The 24103-nt window shown below is 41.1% G+C and overlaps 1 protein-coding gene across 1 annotated transcript in view; it reads right to left on the reverse strand.

Annotated features, from left to right (window-relative positions):
- Positions 1-11002, reverse strand: part of col28a1a (collagen, type XXVIII, alpha 1a) — a gene marked incomplete at both ends in the record, with an annotated part of 33565 nt that extends 22563 nt beyond the window's left edge. Inside the window, 8 exons of the mRNA XM_080045913.1 lie at positions 4341-4385; positions 4495-4539; positions 4820-4846; positions 5143-5187; positions 5287-5340; positions 7072-7131; positions 9018-9628; positions 10876-11002. Of these exons, the coding sequence (XP_079902039.1) occupies positions 4341-4385; positions 4495-4539; positions 4820-4846; positions 5143-5187; positions 5287-5340; positions 7072-7131; positions 9018-9628; positions 10876-11002 (1014 nt within the window). The remainder of the gene's footprint in view (positions 1-4340; positions 4386-4494; positions 4540-4819; positions 4847-5142; positions 5188-5286; positions 5341-7071; positions 7132-9017; positions 9629-10875) is intronic.
- Positions 11003-24103: the final 13101 nt, after the last annotated feature.

Here is a 24103-nt window from a genome sequence, read left to right on the forward strand (position 1 = left end):
TTCTGCTTTGCTGAGATAATCCATCCCACCTCACAGGTGTGCCACATCAAGATGCTGATCTGACATCATGATTAGTGCACAGGTGTGCCTTAGACTGTCCACAATAAAAGGCCACTCTGAAATGTGCATTTTTTTGATTTATTGGGGGTCTGGGGACTCAGAACCAGTCAGTATCTGGTGTGACCACCATTTGCCTCATGCAGTGCAACACATCTTCTTCGCATAGAGTTTATCAGATTGTCAATTGTGGCCTGTGGAATGTTGGTCCACTCCTCTTCAATGGCTATGCGAAGTTGCTGGATATTAGTGGGAAGTGGTGCACGCTGTCGTATACGCCGGTCAAGCACATCCCAAACATGCTCAATGGGTGACAAGTCCGGTGAGTATGGTGGCCATGCAAGAACTGGGACATTTTCAGCTTCCAAGAATTGTGTTCAGATCCTTGCAACATGGGGCCGTGCATTATCTTGCTGAAACGTGAGGTGATGTTCATGGATGTATGGCACAACAATGGGCCTCAGGATCTCATCACGGTATCTCTGTGCATTCAAAATGCCATCAATAAAATGCACCTGTGTTCTTCGTCCATAACAGATGCCTGCCCATACCATAACCCCACCACCACCATGGGCCACTCGATCCACAACATTGACATCAGCAAAGCGCTCACCCACACAACGCCACACACGCTGTCTGCCATCTGCCATCTGCCCTGAACAATGTAAACCGAGATTCATCCGTGAAGAGAACACCTCTCCAACATGCCAGACGCCATCGAATGTGAGCATTTGCCCACTCAAGTCTGTTACGGCGACAAGCTGGAGTCAGGTCAAGACCCCGATGAGGACGACGAGCATGCAGTTGAGCTTCCCTGAGACGGTTTCTGACAGTTTGTGCAGAAATTGTTTGGTTATGCAAACCAATTGTTTCAGCAGCTGTCTCAGTGGCTGGTCTCAGACGATCTTGGAGGTGAACCTGCTGGATGTGGAGGTCCTGGGCTGGTGTGGTTACACGTGGTCTGCGGTTGTGAGGCCGGTTGGATGTACTGCCATATTCTCTGAAACGCCTTTGGAGACGGCTTATGGTGGAGAAATGAATATTCAATGCACGAGCAACAGATCTGGTTGACATTCCTGCTGTCAGCATGCCAATTGCACGCTCCCTCAATGCTTGTGGCATCTGTGGCATTTTGCTCTGAGACAAAACTGCACATTTCAGGGTGGCCTTTTATTGTGGACAGTCTAAGGCACACCTGTGCACTAATCATGATGTCAGATCAGCATCTTGATGTGGCACACCTGTGAGGTGGGATGGATTATCTCAGCTAAGCAGAAGTGCTCACTATCACACATTTAGACAGATTTGTGAACAATGTTTGAGAGAAATGGTAATATTGTGTATCTGGAATGAATTTTAGATCTTTAAGTCCATCTCATGAAAAATGGGAGCAAAAACAAAAGTGTTGCGTTTATATTTTTGTTGAGTGTAAGTGGCAATGTGTGGAGCGACCACTGGTTAGTTTTTGTTGGTCAGCAATACAAGACAAAGCTGTATCAAATCTGATTGAAAGGCTTATTCCATCGAAAGAAGAGTGAACGCTGAGCACATGGAAACCACGATGGCATAAAGCACATTCCAATTTAAGTTACAATTGAAGTTATGACTGAAAAATAGAGTCGAGCATAACAACGTTGAGTTCTGAAATATCACACTATTGACATTACATTACATGTCATTTCGCTGACGCTTTTTATCCAAAGTGCATTCAAGGTACAAACTCAGAACAGCAAGAATCACGCTAGTAGACCTACATTTGCTTCAAATAAACCAAACTACAGTGTGCCACATGTACGTGCTACATAAAGGATATACAGTATATATTGTTTATATGGCAGACATATAGGTAGAGTATAAGGATCTAGTGTGCAGCACTGGCAGATGAGCTGTGACTGCCCTCTGCTGGAATCTAAGGAGAGTGTAATAGTGTATTAATGTCTGCTTCTTTTCCAATGCATCACCATGTTATGCAATACTCCTCTCCATTTTTGTGTTTTGGAATTTGACCATTTATATCCATTAAGACCACTTTTTTATCTACAATATTTACTCTTTCAAGGAAAGTATGTCCAGGCCCTCAAGCTCTTCCATTCTCCTCAAAACTATCTCTGTCATTTTCTAAAAACTAAGTGCAACGCCGTCCGTGACTGCTTTTAAAGCAAAGAGTCTAAAAATGAACGTTGTTATTCCCTTGATTTGAAGGACTATCATGTCTCACCCTTCTTTTCGTTTCCAAGTAAGCCAGGCTTAGTGTGACAGTGAGCCAGCATTTACAATACCAGGACCCTGGAACTGAAGCAAACTGAATGGAATCCAGCCATTCAATTGATTTATTTAAACCTTTGCATTTCCCTATAGTGACATTTTTAGTTTACTCTTGTTCATATATTACTACAAAAATCTGTCAAAGCATTACAAGCTGTCTGGAAGGCCTACAGAGTTAGAATACGTACACTGTTAATCTGTAAGGTTCAAGTTCGAATCCCCCTGAACATGTTCCCTTTCTACCAATTCTTCTCAGGGAGACTAGAGTTATATTTTTGTCCATTTAATCTATTAAATCCGTGCTATTACTTCTGTAAATTGTATATATGTTTCATGACCCTATATCACAATGTCTGTCTTCAACTATTGATGTATTGATTTGAAAGAAATCAAATAAATTCAAATAGATGGGACTTGTAGTAAATGGGCCAACACATTCAAAAACACCAGCTGGTGCTTCAAATTCAGATACTTCTATAATATAAGTTGATACACTGCAGGTAAAAACATTCTTTAAATACTGGTACATTTTGAGATTTTTGTCTATTTCGTTCCCATGTCTTCTTTCATACTAGTATAAATCAAAGGTCCAACATGTACATTTAGGTGTTTAATTGACTAAACCTTGTCTGTTTGCGTCTGTAAATTTCTCCTATACAACAATCTTTAACGGCCATTATCTCAACATTAGTTTTTTTCAATACTCCTTTTCTATACCAAAAATCTCAACTTCTAAAGCACTTACATCAACAAAACGTTCGGTTCAATAATAATTCATAGCACTATTCTAAAGATTATTACAGACGTCTTTGTTCATATGTTGTTAAATGTCTGATTTATGATACATTTTCTTCTTAAAACATGCCTTTTCAAGACCTGTACACTATAACAAAGAATTGTTTTAATGTCAGTAATCAACTGGCACATTTTCATAACGATATCTATAAATGTGTTGAACTTTTTCAACTGCGGCATCTCACCTTAATATTTTTAAACTGGTATCAGAAAAAAAAATGACATTGAGGCTGTCACTGAGAGGCTGTTTAAGGACCAGTGGGTACTAACACTGTGATGGTGTGTATACTTTGGTAGAACAGGTTTATGAATACACTTTGGGACAGTGTGTGTAGGGACATTTTCATGGGAACTGGAGACCAAATCATAAAGACATAAAACCCCTGATGACACTGTGGTGACGGCGGCTGCATGTTTTTCTACCAGGGCTGAAGGGGGCAACAAGTGTTTAAGGAGAGAGAGGGGGAATGGATAAAATGTGCCCAAAACCCTAATCCTCTGGGACAGCGTCTGCTCAAAGACTACAACCAAACATTGCAAGCCTGGATTCCCCTGCTTTAGAAAGGCTACATTAGGAGAGGGATAAGAAGCTAATCCACAGCTCACATTCCACAAGTGCAGAAGCAGGAGATGGGCCTCGGAGTGTGTGGCTTTTCACACTGGACGCACTGATTGTCCCAGCTAGGATGTGGGATGGGGGGGGGACACACACACAGGAATCTTTCAATTTGACCACACACACCCATTCAGGTGAAGCTTGTATATACAGAGTGCAGACAGGGAAATGACTTCAAAGTGTATTTCCCAAAAAGGTTTAACAAATTCTGTCATTTATGAAGAGGGGTTATGGGTTAGGGTTAGTTTTAGTTGTTAAGGTGAGAAACAGCAGACAAACGTAATTGTTTTTCAAGCACTGGTCAATTCTATTTTGCATCCACAACATGTCACTATAAATCAAAGGTCCAAAATTTACATTAAGGTGTTTATTTGACTAAACCTCGCCTCTTTGCGTCTGTATATTTCTCCTACACAATCATCTTTAACGGACATTATCTCAACATTAGTTTTTTCACTCCTGAGCCAGAAATCTCAACTTCTAATGCACTCACATCAACTTAACTTTCCATAATCATAATGTGTATATCAGTATATCAATGTATTGCTGAATGCATTGTCATCTATTTGACTGTTGGTCAAATGGAGAAGAAGTTCAAACACTTTACCTGCTCTCCCGCGGGGCCTCTGGGGCCAGGAGCTCCATCTGAACCCTGAGGAAAGACATTGTTATAATATCACTATATTCACATACAGTGGGCTACATGGCATCACCAAAGTCATAGAGGCAATTCAATGAATATAAAAAAACAAGAAACTTACTTGTTTTCCTTTTTTACCAGGGGTACCACATTCACCCTTTTCTCCCTAGAAAATACAACCAGTATACAGTAGATACAGGTCAGAGAAGCTTAAAGAAACATAAAACATAAGCAGTGAGCAAACTCAAACCGTCTGACACTATAGCAACATCTAGGATTAATATGTCCCAATAGGGAACCTCCTTAAAATGCATTGAGAAAGTCAACACACATTCTTTTCCTACCTTCAAGATATTGCCATACCTTAATGTACCAGTGGTGATTCATCTTGAATAAAATACACGTCATTTTAAGTCATTTAAAAAAAGATCAATAATAATACATACCCTTTCCCCTTGGCCGCCAGATCGACCCTAGAAAGGAAAAATTATACTTTAAAACTTCTGCTAATCGTCCACCAACCATCATGCTACTGTAATGAAAAAGTCAACCAACTAACATTAAAATAGATCATATCTAATGTGATGGGAGCACGGGAGATGTTTTAAGACTGATATATATCTATATATCTATATATATATAGATACATAGATATATATATATAGATATATATATATTATCCATTTGGAGCTCCCAGTATACCGTACCATAGATATACATCAGCTCGTTACCAGGTCAAACGAAGGTCGAAGTATTTGATGATGATTACCTCTAGGCCCTCCATTCCTGGACGTCCGTTCACGCCTGCCTCCCCCTACAGTGACCGAGCCCAGACAAAACAGCCCATCAGACTATACACTTCATGGATTATTTCTGTTACCAGCGCTGGATTACAGAGACAAAAGAGATTTACCCGAGTGCCCTTTGGACCTGGAGCTCCGTCGGACCCCGGCTCGCCTGCTTTCCCCTGGATGAAAGTAAAAGGGAGAGGTTGGAATGAGAATGAGAATATTTGGGCCCCATTTGAGTTTGTACGGTGTATGTATAGGCAATAGGTGAGGTAGGTCATCCTCAGTGCAACCTGTCTGTAACCCCGGTCCAACATAAACGTCCCCCTCGGTGCAGTGGGTTTTCTCAGATCATCGCTGGCCTGTGTGTTTGCTCAGATTTAATCTTCCATCCTTGACCTTTGCATACGTTCCACTGGCCTGTGTTCAGCAGTGCTACCAGTGAAAACAGTCCTTTTCAGCTCGGCCCTCACCATCTGCTACACTTGCTTTGTTGGGAAATATTTCCTGCTCTTTAGCCTCTTTTTCCCATAGTGCTTTGTTATGAATGCCAGGAACACCTGCTAGCAAAGGCCTCCACATGCCAGCGATAACAAGCCAGTCTTTGAGGCTTATACTGGGCTTACTCTGTGGCTAAAGAAGTGACTGTCAACCTGAGGCCAGCTGCTACAGAAATAGTGTCACATTTTTTAATCCGACTCATTTCATGAATGATGAGAATAATCATCACCGGCAAAAAGTTGGCAGATAGATGCCAATGGTAACAATTTTATTGTTTGTATAAAGTACAGCGAACGTGTCTGGGTTGTGCTTATGTTGCTTACTTATACACACATACTACCTAATAAATAAAATAATAATACATTCATAATTTCTTAATAGAAAACAATATTCATGTTGACATGCCTTGCTTTAAGGAAAATGCTTAATGTCTGAGTTCCTAAAGGCCCCACTTAATATCGGAATCGGTCCCATAAAATCCACATCAGTCGAGCCCTAGTCACATTACCCAAATTCCCACTTCTCTAATGAGAAAATGTAGAAAAAATTACTTTTTTTTGGTTAATGCATCACAAGGTGAAACTGGTCAGCCTGTGCACCTGCTTACCACTTTGATGTAAAGCAACTAATAGCTTTCAAAGAAATGTAGTACATACAGTATATTCATTGTCCTGTGAGGATGATGCTAGGACAGAACAATATTGTTTAAATCTGTATCAACATAGCTTGACCAACCAATCTCAACTGGAGGTGCAAATAGTAGAATTTTAAACTGCATTACACAACGCACTTAAGCATTTGCCAGTAGTCAAAAGAGCTGTTGCGCTTCCATTCAGAACATCCATCTCCATCCATCTCCATCTTTCACCCATGAAGACCATGTGATTTATAGTTAGGAGATTGAGGAAAAGCCAGTTGATGGACCTTGACTTTGAAAAGTTTCGTAAAACTTTGTTGACAAAGATTTAAGATGTATCTTTGGCTCATTTAAAGGTAAAGTAACCACAATTGGCGGGTTGTACATTTGATATGCTAACAATACACAGACTGGGTAAGTTAAAGACCTACTTCACCGGTGGGAACATGAAGGTGTATTGAATTCTGAGATCCTATTTAGTATAAATGTGGAAAAAAAAATGTAATTGGTTCATCCTAGCCTGAGAAAAGGCTGAAAGAGTGTTTTATGGTCTCACTGTCTAAACCTACATTTTCCTTACTGTGACATCACAGTAAGGGCTAGGATTAACAGGACAGCTGGGCCAAGGGAAGACTGAGGGAAGACAGAGGGAAGAAAAACCTCAATCATTATATTATAATAGTGATTTTATAATGATAGAACGCCTGTTCCGTATGGGTGAAGTATTCCTTTAAGTATAGGATGATTTAAAAGAGCACTATCATACACTCACCGGGCTTCCAGGGTGACCCCTCTCCCCTCTCTCACACAGACAGCTCTTTGGCTGTGGGCACTGAAATAAAGGCATAGGAAAAGAGCAAAACATGAATAGATAATCCTAATGTATTTAAGATTCAAAACAAAAAAAATTAAATAGCTAGAAGAATTATGAATGTGTGTCATGCACCTAAGAAAGGTCTCAAAGGTTGATGCGTGTGTGTGTGTGTGTGTGTGTGTGTGTGTGTGTGTGTGTAAATGATCACAGGGATGATATTGGTTAACATTGTCATATTACTTACCTGGGTTTTGACAATTGTGTTCTAAAAGGAAAAAAAACAGAGAGTTAATCACAGTCCAGTCCTGCAGAAATCTTAAACCAAGACATATACTACAACACTCTCCATGCGTTCCAAATCACATACTTTTTTCTTTTTACTACACTACATACTAAAGTACAGAAGAGTTTTAGGGCCACGGGAGAGAAAGAAAAAACAGATAAGCAATGTCATTATGTCGAGAAATTTCAAGAATAAAGATGAATACTCCAAATTGCAATTGGAGATAATGGGGCATCTAGGTATTTTTAGCATACTACAATTGACGTGCATGTATTGGGACATCCTATATCTTTTTCTGGCATACTAAATAGTAGGGAAGTATGGAGATTGCAACGCAGGGACTCTCTCTTGCGGGGTACCACATGGTTCCATTCTTGGCTCCATCATCTTTTCGTTAGATACAGTATGTTGCCTAGGGGCCAATTATTGTCAAGCACAACTTGTTGTTTCATTGTATGCAGATGATACGCAGATGTATCTACCTATGAAGCCTAATGATAGTGATGCACTTAATTATCTGCTTAATTGTATTAATAATATCAAGCTGTGGCTGTCACAAAACTTCCTTAATTTAAATGAGGATGAAACTGAATGTATACTTGTTTTGTACTTCTTGCATGTTAAACTTCCAGTCTGCAGCTTGGGCGTTCTGGCTTTGTATGTTAAACCATCAGTATAACATCTGGTGGTGACTTTTGACAGTAGCTTGAAATTCAACAAACAGATCAACAATGTTGTTCAAATGAGCTTTTTCCGGGGTTGCTCCGTGGCGTAGTGTTTAAAGCGTGTACCAGGTTCGACTCCAGCCCAGGTCGTTCTCTGCATGTAATCCCCCTCTCTACCTCATTTCATCTCTCTTTCTCCAAAAACCTTTTAATAAAGGCATGGAAAAATCCCCAGAAATGATCTTAAAAAGAGCTTTGTCTTCAAGTTAAGTCCCTCCTAAACAGGAGTGATCCAGTGAAGGCAATTCACAACCCTATTAGTTCATTTGGATTACTGTAATGCTCTTTATGTTGACCTCAATCAATCTTCCATCTTGCTCCTTCAACTTGTTCAAAATGTTGCAATTGGCTTTTCAAGGCACACCTCCAGGTGTGAAAACATTACGCCCATTCTTTACTCTCTCCACTGGTTCCGTTTAATTTTAGAATCGATTTTAAGATGTTGAACTCTTTGTCAAACACAACAGGTCATTGCGGTTATACAAGCAACTTCTTTTAGGTATAAACTGTGGGCTGATCGCACTTTTACAGTTGTTGGCCCGCCACTCTGGAACATGTTACCCCCCCCCCCCATTTTATTTAGAAAGGCTTTTAATACACAGTAGCGCTGTGACTTATTCCTTTCTTTCTCCTGCTTGTATGTAAGCTTTTCTGATTTTACTGTATGTGATGTTTTATTGTTGTTTCCTTGATGATTGATTGATTGATTGATTGATTGATTGCTGTACTAGTTGTCTCACTGAAATGAATGAAGAGACTGCATTCTTTGCAGTAGTGCTATTGATGGTATGAATGTGACTCAAGCTTAATCCAAACATTGGTTACCTATTTTAATTGCATACTTATGGTCTATATGAGTATATACATTTTGTTTCCCCCAGAATCGCTGACTCCACCTCTAACTTCATGACTACGACACTGATAGTACAAACAGGACTGACCAGCTCATTGAAGAGTCTGTCGTCCAGCTGGCTGTCAGTCAGGCTGAGGACGTGCTGCTGTGGCGGGGCGCTGGCTATGGATCTCAGCTTGGCCCCCATGGGTCCGTCCCTGGGCAGGGCCGACAGCCGGATGGTGAACACCCTGATGTTGTGCTGTTTGGCCTGGGCGGCGGCCGCCATGGCGCTGGGGCTGCGTGGATGGTCCGTTCCGTCCATCATCAACAGTGCCACCCGCAGGCTGCTGGAGGACGTCTCTCGGCTGAAGAGCTGCGTGGCGTTGGCCAGGGCGTAGGCGGTGTAGGTGCCCTGGCCCATGAAGGCCATGGAGGCCACGCGGCTCTGGAACACATCCAGGTCCTGCCAGTCTCTGAAGTTATGCTCCACCAGCACGCTGCTGCTGTACTGCATCGCCGCCAGACGCAGGCGCAGCCGCCAGCCGGCAGAGTGGAGCTGCATGAGCTTAGTGCTGAAGCGCAGGATGAAGTCCTTCTGTTGCTCAAACACCAGAGACTTGGCTTTCTCCGAACTGTCCACGATGAACATGATCTCCACTGGGCAGATCAGGGCTATGGGAAGGACGCAACACAGAAAAGGGTTACATTGTAATAGCAACCACTCACAGAGGTTTCAAGCAGTTGGTGGAGATGTTATAATTCTTACCTTTTACCAGAGTACCTGTATGATAAAGACAGCATTGGGCAACATTGTTCCAACAGTAATGTCCCCTTCACCCAACACTGCGGTCATTAGATCTTTACAACAACTGATCATTTGGTATGGAGGCTTGTGAACAGACGATTAGGATTTTAGTTAACCTTTGGTCTTTCATATTGTGCTACCATTGGGATTAACTTTTTCCTAGATATCCCATCTTTTGATCAATGACAAGAAACCTACAAAAACTAATCAGAGAATTCCCAATACAGAATAACCAGCAAATTACCCTGACAATATTATTGTATGATATGAGCTTTGTTAGAATATATTGCTATTATATATATTCATGATGAGCTACATACATTTGCAGTATACATGTTTTGTGTTAACAATAAAAAAAAACATATCATCTGGAGCAGAATGTTTCTTTGCCTCTGAAGTATCATAGGTATCGGCCTGAAAACGCCTGCATTGGAAGGCATCAATGTTTAGACAAAGTTAGACTGAATAATAATGGTACCTAGAGGCAACAAACATAGGATTGTTTCTGTTTTAACTTCACAAAATCCAGGTTAAATATGAGACTACTGGTAGTATCTTTAAATGAAGCACGGAAAGGTTAAGCAACCATGACATAAAAATGATATGAGGCCCATAGTGTGAAATTGATCATTTGTGTCCCAAGCAGTGACAACTCTGATATTAAACATGTTGTTAAATATAAAACACATATTCAATCACCTGTCAAGATCAACATTTGAGTATCAAGTTACAATAACCAGACTTTATCTGTGAACACTGTATCTTTCATTAGATAAGGTGCAACCACCTCTAAATGTATGCTGGACCTTATTAGTTGTGTATTAATTTTTTATTTGTTTAACCTACTAATGAATGATCCTGTTTTACTTTTCTTTATTTCTGTTTCTCTGTATTTGTATATATCAAATGTTTCTATTGTATCTTTTCTTTGTCATTTTTATTGTAACATCAACCTGCCTAATGGACTACAGATGGAAATGAGCCCCCGGGCTACAATCTGACATTTTTAAGCGTACTGCTGTACATGTTCATTAATGTGCATTGTCCTGAAACAAACAAATATATAAATTCACATCACTGACACACTACTTTATGACTTTTTGCAAACACTCACTTTTGGCCTCGTTGACAATGACCTGGTTGTCATCTCTCTGTCCTTTCCTCCTCTTCTTCTGCCCCGTGGTTTGGCTGGACAGGGTCAGAGTGAGGAGCAAAACCTTCAGGAGCCACTGCAGATACATTGTTGGAACCAGCTTCTCATCGTGGGGGGGAAACAAACAGTATTGTCAGTCATTGGATGACTTTGTTTTTGCACAACAGCGTCATGGTGCTCTCAGAGATGCTCTTTGTTTGTTTGTATGTGGACTGTTGTTTCTCTAGTTTTTTATTCTCTAATATATTGACCTCTGTCTTATTTTTCGATAATCATTATAATGCATCAAACCTCCGCAGCCTTGGCGACAGAGCCTTCTCTGAGGGCAGCTCCCAGGCTCTGGAACAGCCTCCCCAAACATATCCGTGACTCTGAGTCTCTCACCATCTTCTAATCCCACCTCAAGACCCATCTCTTCTCCTCTGCTTACCCCTAGACCAGCCACCAACCCAAGCCCCATCAACTAATTTAATTTAATTTAACTTCCAACCCGACACACACTAATGTAATGATTTGACATGGACACAAGAGGGAGACAGGACTAGGATGGCTAGGCCTGTTCTTTCAGCATCCTATATTGATGATGGTGGGGCCAGCTCACAGAGCACACACCTCACCTCTGCTTACCTCCAATACTACTAACACTACTGCCTCTGCTAACAAATAGTGTTGGACTTTTATGAATACTTACTGCACTGTACTGTATGAATTGGATTTTACGTGATGTTTTGCATTGATGTCAACGGCTTTGAAATGTCAGGTGCAAACATAGATGTGTTTATCAGAGGGACCGACCTTCCTGTGTGGTCAATACTTCACCAGACATTCACAAATTCGATCTCAATTGCTTTGGCCTACACATTGATATAATAATAATAATAATAATAATAATAATAATAATAATAATAATAATAATAATAATAATAATAATAATAATAATAATAATAATAATAATAATAATAACATCTTTATTTATATAGCACCTTTAAAATAATGGTTTACAAAGTGCTTTAACAAAATACATACGAGCAAGTACAATCAAATAAATACATACTAATAAAAAAAACACATATACAAAAAGATAAATGCACATACTCATATATAAACACAACAAACCAAACAAGATCAATAGGAAGAAAATTAAAAGAATTAAAAGAATAAATAGACGGCATCATGTAAAAGCAATATTGTGATGTATTGTTAAGTTTGACATCCTCCTAATAAAGGTGTTTTTCAGATCTAAAACTCCAAATCAGGATTGTCACCTATAACATTGATGATTATTACCATATCTGCTGTTAACTTCAATTTATATTAAAATGCCAATGCTAATGCTGCAATTATTATAAATAAGAACAAGTAACTTTACAACTGAACAACTACCTTTTAAACTGAAATTACCACCACCCCTGCTTTTAACGATACCTACATACTGTAAGTATGGTACTTACAATTTGATCTAAGCATTCAATGTGCCACACATATAAAATGGCCTAATTTTACTGCTGCAACTGGTGCCACAAAAAAAAACGACCAACGCTATACTGCAACTACAACTTCCATTTCAATATATGGTATGTCTGGTATTATAATAATACTATGAAAATATGATAAGTAGATAGGATAAAAATATGGAACGATCTTGCAATGGTGGATGTTATTTTTAATTGTCCCTGATAGATACAATCATACACTTAAGCACCCACATGAACCCGTCATTAGTTTCGGGATACATTTTATTTTGAACTATAAGCATATGAACTATTCAAAGATAAACTAAAGTAGACCTACAGCAAATTACTTTAAAAAACAGCCAGTGTTTGACTAAGTAGCATATATGATGAGACACTGTGCCTACCTGTGTGTGAGTAGAGTCAGAGCTCAGGGCTAATCCATCAGTGAGAGGGACCGGTTACACACTGGAGAGGTCAGACCTGCAGCAAGCGCCCATGGACCCCCCGCCCCCCGACACACACACTGACAAGTCACACACATTACAGCAACTACAGCTTCCTGTTATGCCCTTCAGAATAAAACTTAACCTAAAAGCCAGACGCTGCAGGTGAATATGGTCAAATTTTTCATGTAAAGTTATCATCATGAAACCTTGCCAGTTGTTTACTAAAGTTAAAAACAATAATTTTTAGTTTAAAAAATGTCCGAAGAAAAATGCACATTTGGCGATATATCTAAATAATTATATGTGTGTAAATTTGCATCTCTTTAAAACAAAAAAACATCTAAGGAAAATAGACAAAGATCGCAAAACTGACCAGACCAGTGCTTGAAAAAAATAAGTTTTTATCTGCTGTGTCTCACCTTAAGGAACCACATCGACTCATTATCTGACATTTAATGTTGTAATTTGATTATTTAATGATGAGTGTATTTCAAAATAGTATGGGAAGTTCTGCATGGGGCCAGCACTTTGGATGCAATGTGCATGTTCTGCTTTTATTTTGAAGGAAATCGTTCTCGCCAACTATGGCAACTTTCAGCCAATGTTCACTGTTATCTGATCAATCTTTAACAGCCAGTATCTCAACATTAGTTTATCAATACTCTGAACTCTCAACTTAACTTTCAATGGAAAAAAATTAAATTAGGTTTAACCCTGGCTTTATCCAACACACACACACACACACACACACACACACACACACACACACACACACACACATATATATATATGCATATATATATATATATATATATATATATATATATATGCAAATGTATGCATAATCTTTTAGTTATGCCATATTTGCATATTTATTTAAACATTTCTGAAAAACATCACGTTTGATTCAGCAACAAAAATGAAGCAGGTCATTGAATGAAGTTAGATTAAGCTCTGCATTGTTTCCTCATCTCAGCTCACTTCTCTGATGACTGAACCTCTGACCTGGACAAATGCCATCCATGCCTTCATATCATCTGCACCTCTTTAGATTATGACATCACTCCATCTTCTTAATCCCTGTATCCAGCCATCAAGGTCAAAAGAGGGGACCACATTATTCCCATCTCTGGCTCCTGTGTGTGTGTGTGTGTGTGTGTGTGTGTGTGTGTGTGTGTGTGTGTGTGTGTGTGTGTGTGTGTGTGTGTGTGTGTGTGTGCGTCTAACGGTGTCTGTCTAATGTTTGGTGCTGACAGGTATAGTGAACAGTGGATTTACCAGAGCTTTTCATTTGAAGTGAAAACAACTGTGTGCTGCTGCTGGAAACAAGAACCAGGAAGGTCAGAGAGTGAACCAAAGCAGTAAAGCGCAGGTTTACTTTTTACAGTGGGCCTACGGAATGAATCAGTTGTTCATTTTTTAAACCCAAAGGATGCTATCTTTGCTATCGTCATAAGGCGGACAATGGACTACAACCTGATATATTTTTTTACAGACGTCCTCTAAGCTCCACTAATAACATTGCTCTCTATGTGCAGCGGGCTGTGAGACGAGAGCACGGGGATCGTCTACAAAGGGATACACTGAAGAGAAAAATAACATTCGCTCTCATACAGAGTGCAGTTATTAGTGGAGTTTAGAGGACATCTGTTTTACCGTAGTCTTCAACTGATGACTTTAAAGGGATAGTTTATTATTATTGGAGTGTGGTTGTATGAGGTACCAAAGAGCCACCAAGCTTCTACTCCTCCAGATGGAACACCTTCACCAACCCAGACCTCGCCTTTGCTGTGTTCCACAGTAAGGACCCGATGCCAGAGAGAAGGGTCATTGACAGGTTCCCCCGATCACACCACCGACCGTCTGTCATCAGAATACCATCACTGGTGCAGCCGGTCGCAGGGAAGCCTGTCAAAAGATGGAATTTCCGTAAGGCCAACTGGCATGCTTTTTCTTTTGACACAGAGAGAAGATCTGTCACCCTCCCGGACCCAGACACTCCTAATGTGGATGCTGCATATGCAGCCTACTGTGAAGTGCTGACAGGGGCAGCGAAGAAAACCATACCACGAGGCTACAATGCAAACTACATCCCGGGTTGGAACGAGGAGTGCAACCACCTCCTGCGAGCCCACCAGCAGGCTAGCTCAAGAGCTGAAGTGGATGCGACAGCAACGGCACTGCTTGAGAAGCTGGACGCCACTCGCAGGGCTAGATGGACAGAGGTCGTCGAGTCGATTGACTTCACCCACTCCAGCCGTAAAGCGTGGCAGACCATAAACCAGCTCTCAGGAAGAAGTACACCGCCTCCCAAGTGCCCTGTGACAGCAAACGCCATCGCAGCCCAACTCCTGAAAAATGGCCGCTTCCCAGACGCAGACAAAGAGTTTGCCCGCTCAACATCCCACGAGGTATCCAGTCTCTCTAGGGCGGCCAGTGTCAATGCCAACCTGTCAGGAGATTTCACACCAGCTGAGCTCAAGGACGCTATGGCCAAACTCAAACAAGGCAAGGCACCAGGCTCTGACAACATTCACCCAGAGTTTGTGATCCACCAGAGCGAAATAACATCTGCCTGGCTGTGTGCATTCTTCTCTGCGTGCCTCCGGAGGTCCAAGCTCCCAAGGGCATGGCGACGGGCCGCTGTCATAGCCGTCTTGAAACCCAACAAACCTGCGGATGACCCCAAGTCCTACAGACCAATCTCGTTGCTGTGCGTCCCTTTTAAAATCCTGGAGAGGATGATACACAGCCGAATTGAGCCAGTAGTTGACTCACAGCTACCGAGGGAACAGGCTGGCTTCCGCCGGGGCAGGTCTACAGTGGACCAGGTAACCCTTCTCACACAAGATCTCGAGGACAGCTTCCAGGCCAAAACCAAAGCTGGGGTGGTACTACTGGACCTGACTGCTGCTTACGACACCGTCTGGCACCGCGGACTCCACCTGAAGCTGCTGAGAACAATCCCGGACCGTCATATGGTCAACTTCATCATGGAGATGCTGTCAAACCGCAGCTTCATTCTCCAGACCAGTGACGGCCAGCGTAGAAGGCTCAGGAGGCTGAGAAACGGGGTCCCACAAGGGTCTGTCCTCTCACCGATGCTCTTCAACATCTACATCTTTGACCTACCGGTGACGACATCTAGAAGGTATGGATACGCGGATGATCTAGCCATCATGCTACACCGGCCCACATGGAAGGCGGTTGAAGAGGGTCTTAATCAGGACATGGACGTCCTGGCTGCCTACCTTCGAAGCTGGCGACTGCAGCTCAGTAAGGGAAAGACTGTATCAGCAGCATTCCACCTCTGCAACAGGGAAGCAAGAAGGGAGCTGGAGATCTCAGTGGACAACAAACCCCTGGAGTTCCAGCAGGCCCCAAAGTACCTGGGCGTACGCCTGGACAGGACACTGTCCTACAAACAACACTTGGATGAAGTGAGGGCTAAAGTAACAGCAAGGGTCTCACTCATCCGGCGCCTAGCTGGTACAACCTGGGGGGCCTCGGCCAAGGTTCTACGTATCTCCACACAAGCCCTCGTATTCTCTGCAGCTGAGTACTGTGCCCCAACCTGGAGTAGAAGCCCACATGTCAAGAAGGTCGATACGGCCATCAACAATGCCCTCCGGATCATAAATGGCTGCCTGAAACCCACCCCTGTGTTCTACCTGCCAGTCCTAGCAGGAATAGCGCCAGCCGGCCTACGGCGAGAGGCCGCTACCCTCGCCCTGGCAAGGAAAGCCCAGGAACACAGCTGGCACCTCCTCCATGAAACCACCACCATGGCAACACCTCCAAGCAGACTCAAGTCCCGCCACCCATACAATCAGGCCGCACAAGAGATGCTTATTTCCATCCCGGAGGATCTGACAACCAAAGCCTGGCTGGCAGCGGCATGGAAGCAGGAGTGGGAGTCAGCAGGACAGACACGCCTACACCATTACATCCAGGATCCTGGAGGTGGCGTTGAGGGAGAAGATCTACCTCGCCGGCAATGGACCCTCCTGAACCGCCTTCGCACAGGGGTTGGCTGCTTCAAAGCGTCCATGAAGAAGTGGGGCCTAACAGACAGTGCAGCGTGTGAGTGCGGGGAGCCTGAGCAGACTGCCGACCACATCATCACCACCTGTCCCCGGCATAAACCACCTTCAGAGGAGGGCCTCTTCCAAGTGGGACCTGAGACGAGGGAGTGGCTACACGACACGAAGTTGGACATATGAAACGATACACGAAAGAAGAAGGTACCTGGGCATTTTCTGTTACCTTATGGAGCTGGTGATCAGTGCAGTCACAATAATGGGTTTGTTAGAGATGTCGCTGTAGCAGAAGTAGGGGAGAACAGGGTAATTTGTCACACGGGTTGGTTGTCACAATCGTTATATCTCGGAACCAGAAGGCGCTGTCTGTGAAATTTTGGTATGTAAATATCCAGAATTGGGATCAGAGGTCACCTGCATAGTCTTCCTTGGAGTTAGACTGCTGAATTTGAGGTGAGACGACTGTTTGTGTTTTTCATTTCAAATTGAAAATATTTAGCTCCTCAGTATTTTTCTTCTAGGCTTTTACACAATGGGTTTATAACAAAACACTTGTTACCCATACAAAGTGTGAAGGGTAAACTATAGTTTAGATTGTGGTTAGCAAGCTAATTAGTTGTCAGATGGTTGTTGGCCTTGATGCTAGCAAGAAATTCAAGTTGGGGTTGGTCGTCATATTTTTTGGGGGGTTGGTTGTCACATGTTATCTCAAGGCTGCAGCCAGAAAAGGAACCCAATAACGAAATAAATTGTCAAGCTGTATCCTCACTGACACCCCAGAGAAGGAAAGAATAGAGCAGGAAAAGGCAGCTAGCATGCAAAAGAAAAAAGGGCAACAAAATCAAAACAACCCAGTGCATCCCAAACTAGACCAGCTGCCAAGGCTACAGTAAGTTATGTAGGCCTATTTGTCAACTTGACAATGCAATTAAACTTTCAAATTTAGTTCTACTTTCTTGCCTTCTTTTTAAGATTATTCCCATTAAGATAACATTGTGACAAACAACCCCATAGTGTTTGACAACCGGGGTTTGTTGTCACAATGTGTAAGGGTGTCTTTGATGATTAATTTCTTCTTTATTACAATAAGATAGAAAAAGTGAGGGGTACACATTTCAAGCCAACACCTTAAGCTTCAATTTAATGTAGGAATGACTATTGAAAGATGTTTAGGTGATAAGCAATTCTCACTAGAGTAAAAAGTGTGCCTACTTACCCCGTTCTCCCCTAAGCTGTTGCAGAGGGGACCAGCAAAACAACGTTTTTTTTGGCCACATATATAACTGCTTACCTAAAAACATAAATATCTGTTTAATGTACGCTAAATATAGGATTTTTTCACTGCTGGCATTTTATTTTTGCATTTTTTTAAAAGCGTAGGGGAGAGTGGCCTAAGTTGTGTCGGTGGGGAAGTTGTGCCACCCCTTGTTTCTAGAAAACCGTGGAAGAAATTGGAAATGTGACCACATATTTAAGAAGAGACATCCATTTGACTCCTCCTGTAAAGAAGGGAGACACAAGGAATAAGATATAAGCACATTTAAGCTCAAAACAATTTTTTTGCCTTTCAAAGTAAAATTTCCATGATCAAGGTTTTTTGATTATTGTGTCTGAACAATTATAGACAAGTTTGAAAACATTTGACACATGTTTTAGTGCTTTAGTATGCTACACTTTGAGTCTATACAGTTAGCAGAGAGTTGTGCCAGTGGCATGGCTGTATACGCTGGTCACCAAAAGAAAGTGATCGTCTACAGTAGCTCAGAAGAGAGTGGCATCTCCATTCCACTTAACGACACCACTGACAAGAGTTCAGATGGCCATAAGATGATGATGGTGACTTTGACAGTGTGAGCTTTGCAGGCAAAACCACCTAGATCTGCTAGGCCTTGTTTAAGAAAATTGACCTTCAATCTTTGTAAAATATTTACTTTATTTACTTTAAATAAACCTTAAATAAGTAATTGTCTAATGGATTTGTCTTGCATTACCGTTTATGAGATATCTATCAATGGCACAATTTACCCCATGGTATTCTCTCTTGTGGCACAACTTACACCACACCGGGGGCAAGTTGTGCCACAAGACAACTTTTTTTCCGAAAGCTATATTTCATTCCATATCCAAAGTTTTTATTGCCAGGGATGCACAACATCCTGAAATATATGTACATATTTGAGTTGGAGACATAACTGTCAAGGCCTCACTTTAAAATCACTTTGAGTAAAAAGTGGCACAACTTAGGCCTATCTCCCCTATAGTTCGGCCATGTATTATTACGCACAATCTTAACAGTACAGTCTGCAAATCAACAGCGAAAAAATTCTATAGTGTACAATTGAACGAACATTTATTTTTTTAGGTTAGCATTTATACGTAGGGGAGAACGGGGGAATGTGAGCCATCGGGTAATGTGAGACACCCCCTGTATCTAGGCAATGGAACACATTTTTGGTCATGTGAGATATATGTTTTCAAGCCCCTCTCATTTCCCCTTTGCCATGAAAGAGAGGACCTCATGGTAAGCATGTTTTTTTCACAAAAATTTATTTTTTGCATGTAAAAGTACATTTTCTTGCTGTCAACTTAATCGATTGTTGTGCCAAAGCAAATTGATTCAGGTAGAAAAACTTCTATCATACATGTTGATTAACTACCAACATATGAAACCATGTGATGATGATAACTGAAGATAAGCCTGATTTACTGAAAGAGGGAGTTTTTTCTCAAATTGTGGCAGTGAGACAAATGCTGTGGGGTGAAGTGAGACAGTGTCTGTGCCCTCTTTTAATGAATCCATTATATTTGAGGTAAGACAAAAGACAATGTGGGCTGGAGGTGGGGGTTGATGGTTGAAGGGGTGTCAGCAAGGGCATGGTTTAGCACGGATGTATGTGGGGGACAGGAGTTTGACCTTTAACATCAATAGACTCTAAGTAATATGTCTTTATTCAATGAATGATCCCAATAAAACAAATGCAGAAAAATATTAATCAAAGACTGAAAAGATGGAAAATGACAGCTGTGTTCTGAGTCCCAGGCTGTTCTAGCTGGTTCTGATTGTTCTTTGCTCTGACCCCCAGACACTAGCTGGCTCTAAGGGTCCTGTGTTCTGACCCACAGACTGTGTTTTAATCTAACTGGCTCTATCTGTCATTTGAATGTTAATTATTGAATATGAATTATATGGTGTATTTGATCAGAGTTACTTTCAAGTGTTTAGAAAATGTTTTTCTTAATTGACCAAACCCCATGATTCTGTTACTAGTCTGACATTAGTTTTGGAATATTTGGTTTTCAATCTATCTGTCAGGGTTCTAACTGTTACGACATGTGGTGTTATGGTAGTTTCAGAGTGGAAAAAGTAAGTGGATCAGTTTACCCCCTTGATTTCGCTGAGACACAAGACAACTTTTTTTAAATCAATCATATTTTCACTGCCCTTTGTCATTTATACATTCTGCTAATGCCCTTTTCTAGGAAACATCCTGAATTAATGGGAAATGTGTACATTTGACTGATAAATAATTTTAGCTCCATTAGAGGGGAGCAAATGTAAAAAGTTTCTCACATTACCACGTTTTCCCCTATATGTTAAAAAAAAATTCTGCTGACCTCTCTGCAACAGTGCAATGCTGACTTCTGCTACAGCACCATCTTTAACAAACTCCTTATAGTGACTGCACTGATGACCAGCTCCATAAGGTAACAGACTAACTATGCCTAAGTACCTCATACAACACTTCAAAGATACTGAACTATCCCTTTAATCTTGACATTGTATTTTTTCTTTATTCACAAAATTGTAATTACCACTTTATTTTTAAAACTTTGACTTTATTCTCTTGAGTGAATAATGGTCTGCTGCTTGAAAAGTACATACAGACTTATGTCTAATCCAGGCCTACTGTATACAGACTTAGAAGTGACCTATTACTGCAAAACAAACTCTTCAACTACACCACTATAAAACAGAGAATACTACCCTGCATTCCAAATCACATTCTTTTTACTACACTACATACTAAAGTACAGAAGAGTTTTAGGTCCACAGGAGAGAAAAAAACAAATCAAATAAGGAAGATTTTTTTTCATTATGTTGAGAAATGTCAAGAATAAAGACGAATACTCCAAATTGCAATTGGAGTTAATGGGGCATCTAGGTATTTTCAGCATACTACAATTGACGTGCATGCATAGGGACATCCTATATGTTTTTCTGGCATACTAAATAGTAGGGAAGTATGGGGATTGGAACGCAGGGTTAGTGTGGAAATATGTTAAGGCAACAACGTACCCTGCTCATGAGCCACTGAGTGGAATGCAAAAACCAGTGCATAATAAAACATGACTTATATGGTGAGGAAGACATGGAGGGGAACAGCTTGGTAGATATACTGTACTGTATATTGTATTTTAAAACCCTGTCCTAAGTTTGAAAATGCTGAGGAACTTTTACCTGTCTGTCTGATAAAACTTCCATTAGCTGCTCCCATAATTCATAGAGATAGGTTTGAGATAAGGCCTCACGCCCTATTCCCTAACATAACTCATTGATATGTCTGGCACATGCCACTGCTCCCTCTCTCTGCCAATAGATACAATCAGTCTATAAATATGACCTGGAAACCTTTGGAGAAGACTTTCTTCAAAGAAAAAAGTGTAAAAGGCTTTTCGCTCTGCAAACAAATAAAAGTGTCTTGACTTTTTTATTTAACCTTTATTTACCCAGGCAAGCAAATTAAGAACAAAATTCTTATTTTCAAGTGCAGCCTGAACTTTAGAGCTGCACTAACTGATCTAATGCTGGAACATGCTGTACAACACAACACGGACATATCTCATAAAGTTTCAAGATAACTGAGTAGGTGAGGACGGGGGAATGTGAGCCATCGGGTAATGTGAGACACCCCCTGTATCTAGGACACGAAACACATTTTTGGTCATGTGAGATATATGTTTTGAAGCCCCTCTCATTTCCCCTCGTCCATTAAATAGAGGACCTCATGGTGCTGTTGAAAGCATGTTTTTTTTCACAAAAATGTCTTTTTTGTATGTAAAAGTAAATTTTCTTGCTGTCAACTTAATAGATTGTTGTGCCAAAGCAAATTGATTCAGGTAGAAAAACTTATATCATAAATGTTGATGAACTACCAACATATGAAACAATGTGATGATGATAACTGAAGATTAGCCTGATTTGCTGAGAGAGGTAGTTTTTTCTCAAATTGTGGCAGTGAGGTAAAGTGAGACAAATGCTGTGGGGTGAAGTGAGACAGTGTCTGTGCCCTCTTTTAATGAATTCATTATATTTGAGGTAGCAAGGAGACTAGTTTGAATAAGACAAAAGACAATGTGGGCTGGAGGTGGGGGTTGATGGTTGAAGGGGTGTCAGCAAGGGCATGGTTTGGCACGGATGTATGTGGGGGACAGGAGAGTGACCTTTAACATCAATAGACTCTAAGTAATATGTCTTTATTGAATGAATGGTCCCAATAAAACAAATGCAGAAAAATATTAATCAAAGACTCAAAAGATGGAAAATGACAGCTGGGTCTAGTCCTGTGTAAATGAGTCCCAGGCTGTTCTAGCTGGTTCTGATTGTTCTTTGCTCTGACCCCCAGACACTAGCTGGCTCTAAGGGTCCTGTGTTCTGACCCCCAGACTGTGTTTTAATCTAACTGGTTCTATCTGTCATTTGAATGTTAATTATTGAATATGAATTATATGTTGTATTTGATCAGAGTTACTTTCAAGTGTTTAGAAAAATGTTTTGCTTAATTGACCAAACCCCATGATTCTGTTACTAGTCCGACATTAGTTTTGTAATATTTGGTTTTCTGTTACAATTAGGCCTTTCACACCGCCGCAAAATCGGAGCTAGTTCTGGGCTTGTTCGGAGTTAGAGCCAGTGTTTTGGTTTCACACCGCCAGAGAGCCTGCTCCGGGCCGTAAAAACCGGGGGAACTCATACCCCAGGATTGAGCAGGGTTTGATAAGAACTGCTTGCGCGAACGGTTGGGGGAGGGATTATCCTGACCAACCAGAGCAACTCAAACCTCATGCCCGCCATATATTAAAAACACCGCTACTACGAGACGTAAACATAACATAATTACCGAACGTAGCGATCAAATTGACCGGCGAGAATACGCTGTATGGGTCCTGTTTGCTTAAGAAAGCAAAGCGAGAGCCAACAAGTGTAAAAATAAGACGTATTCGCCGCTGTTGTTGTGCTTAAAGCTAGCGGTAGCTTTAGCGTTAGCCACAAGAGCAGCGGCGTCGGGTGACGTACACACACGTTTACAGTGACGTCATGACGTTGCTCTCTTGCCGGCTCCATGGCTGTCTCCGGTCGATGTGAAACCAACCGGTTCATAACTGGGATAAGGCTGTAACCAGTTTTGAACTGACCCCAACACCAGCCTGGAACTGACTCTTGGTTCATTTTGGTGTGAAAGGCCTTTGGTGTGTGTTGTTATGGTAGTTCCAGTGGAAAAAGTAAGTGGTTCACTTTACCCCCTTGATTTTTCTGGTCTGTCTCAGTTTACCCCACAGCTGGGGTAAAGTGAGACACATGACAACTTTTTTTAAAACAATCGTATTTTCACTGCCCTTTGTCTTGAAAAAAATCTGCTAATGCCCATTTCTAGGAAACATCCTGAATTAATGGGAAATGTGTAAATTTGAGTGATAAATCGTTTTAGCTCGCTTAGAGGGGAGCAAATGTAAAAAGTGTCTCAGATTACCCCGTTCTCCCCTATATTTGCTTTGAATTTTTTTTTATTTGAAAGTAGGGGAGAGTGGCCTAAGTTGTGCATTTTGGAAGTTGTGCCACCCCTTGTTTCTAGAAAACGGTGGAAGAAATTGGAAATGTGACCACATATTTAAGAAGAGCCATCCATTTGACTCATCCTGTAAAGAAGGGAGACACAAGGAATAAGATATAAGCACATTTAAGTTCAAAAAACTGTGTTTTGCCTTTCAAAGTAAAATTTCCATGATCAAGGTTTTTTGATTATTGTGTCTGAACACTTATAGACAAGTTTGAAAACATATGACACATGTTTTAGTGCTTTGGTATGCTACATTTTGAGTCTATACAGTTAGCACGATGTCAGCCCTAAATTGCTGCATCATGCATATTATCCAAATTTCTGGGATTGGGGTGATTTGTGCCAAAGGGCCTAGGTGAATTATAAGTAAGTAAGTAAAATGTATTTATAAAAGCACATTTATGACAGTTTGC

This window comes from Ammodytes marinus (assembly GCF_949987685.1).
Source record: "Ammodytes marinus genome assembly, chromosome: 17".
In the NCBI taxonomy this organism is placed as follows: Eukaryota; Metazoa; Chordata; class Actinopteri; order Uranoscopiformes; family Ammodytidae; genus Ammodytes; species Ammodytes marinus.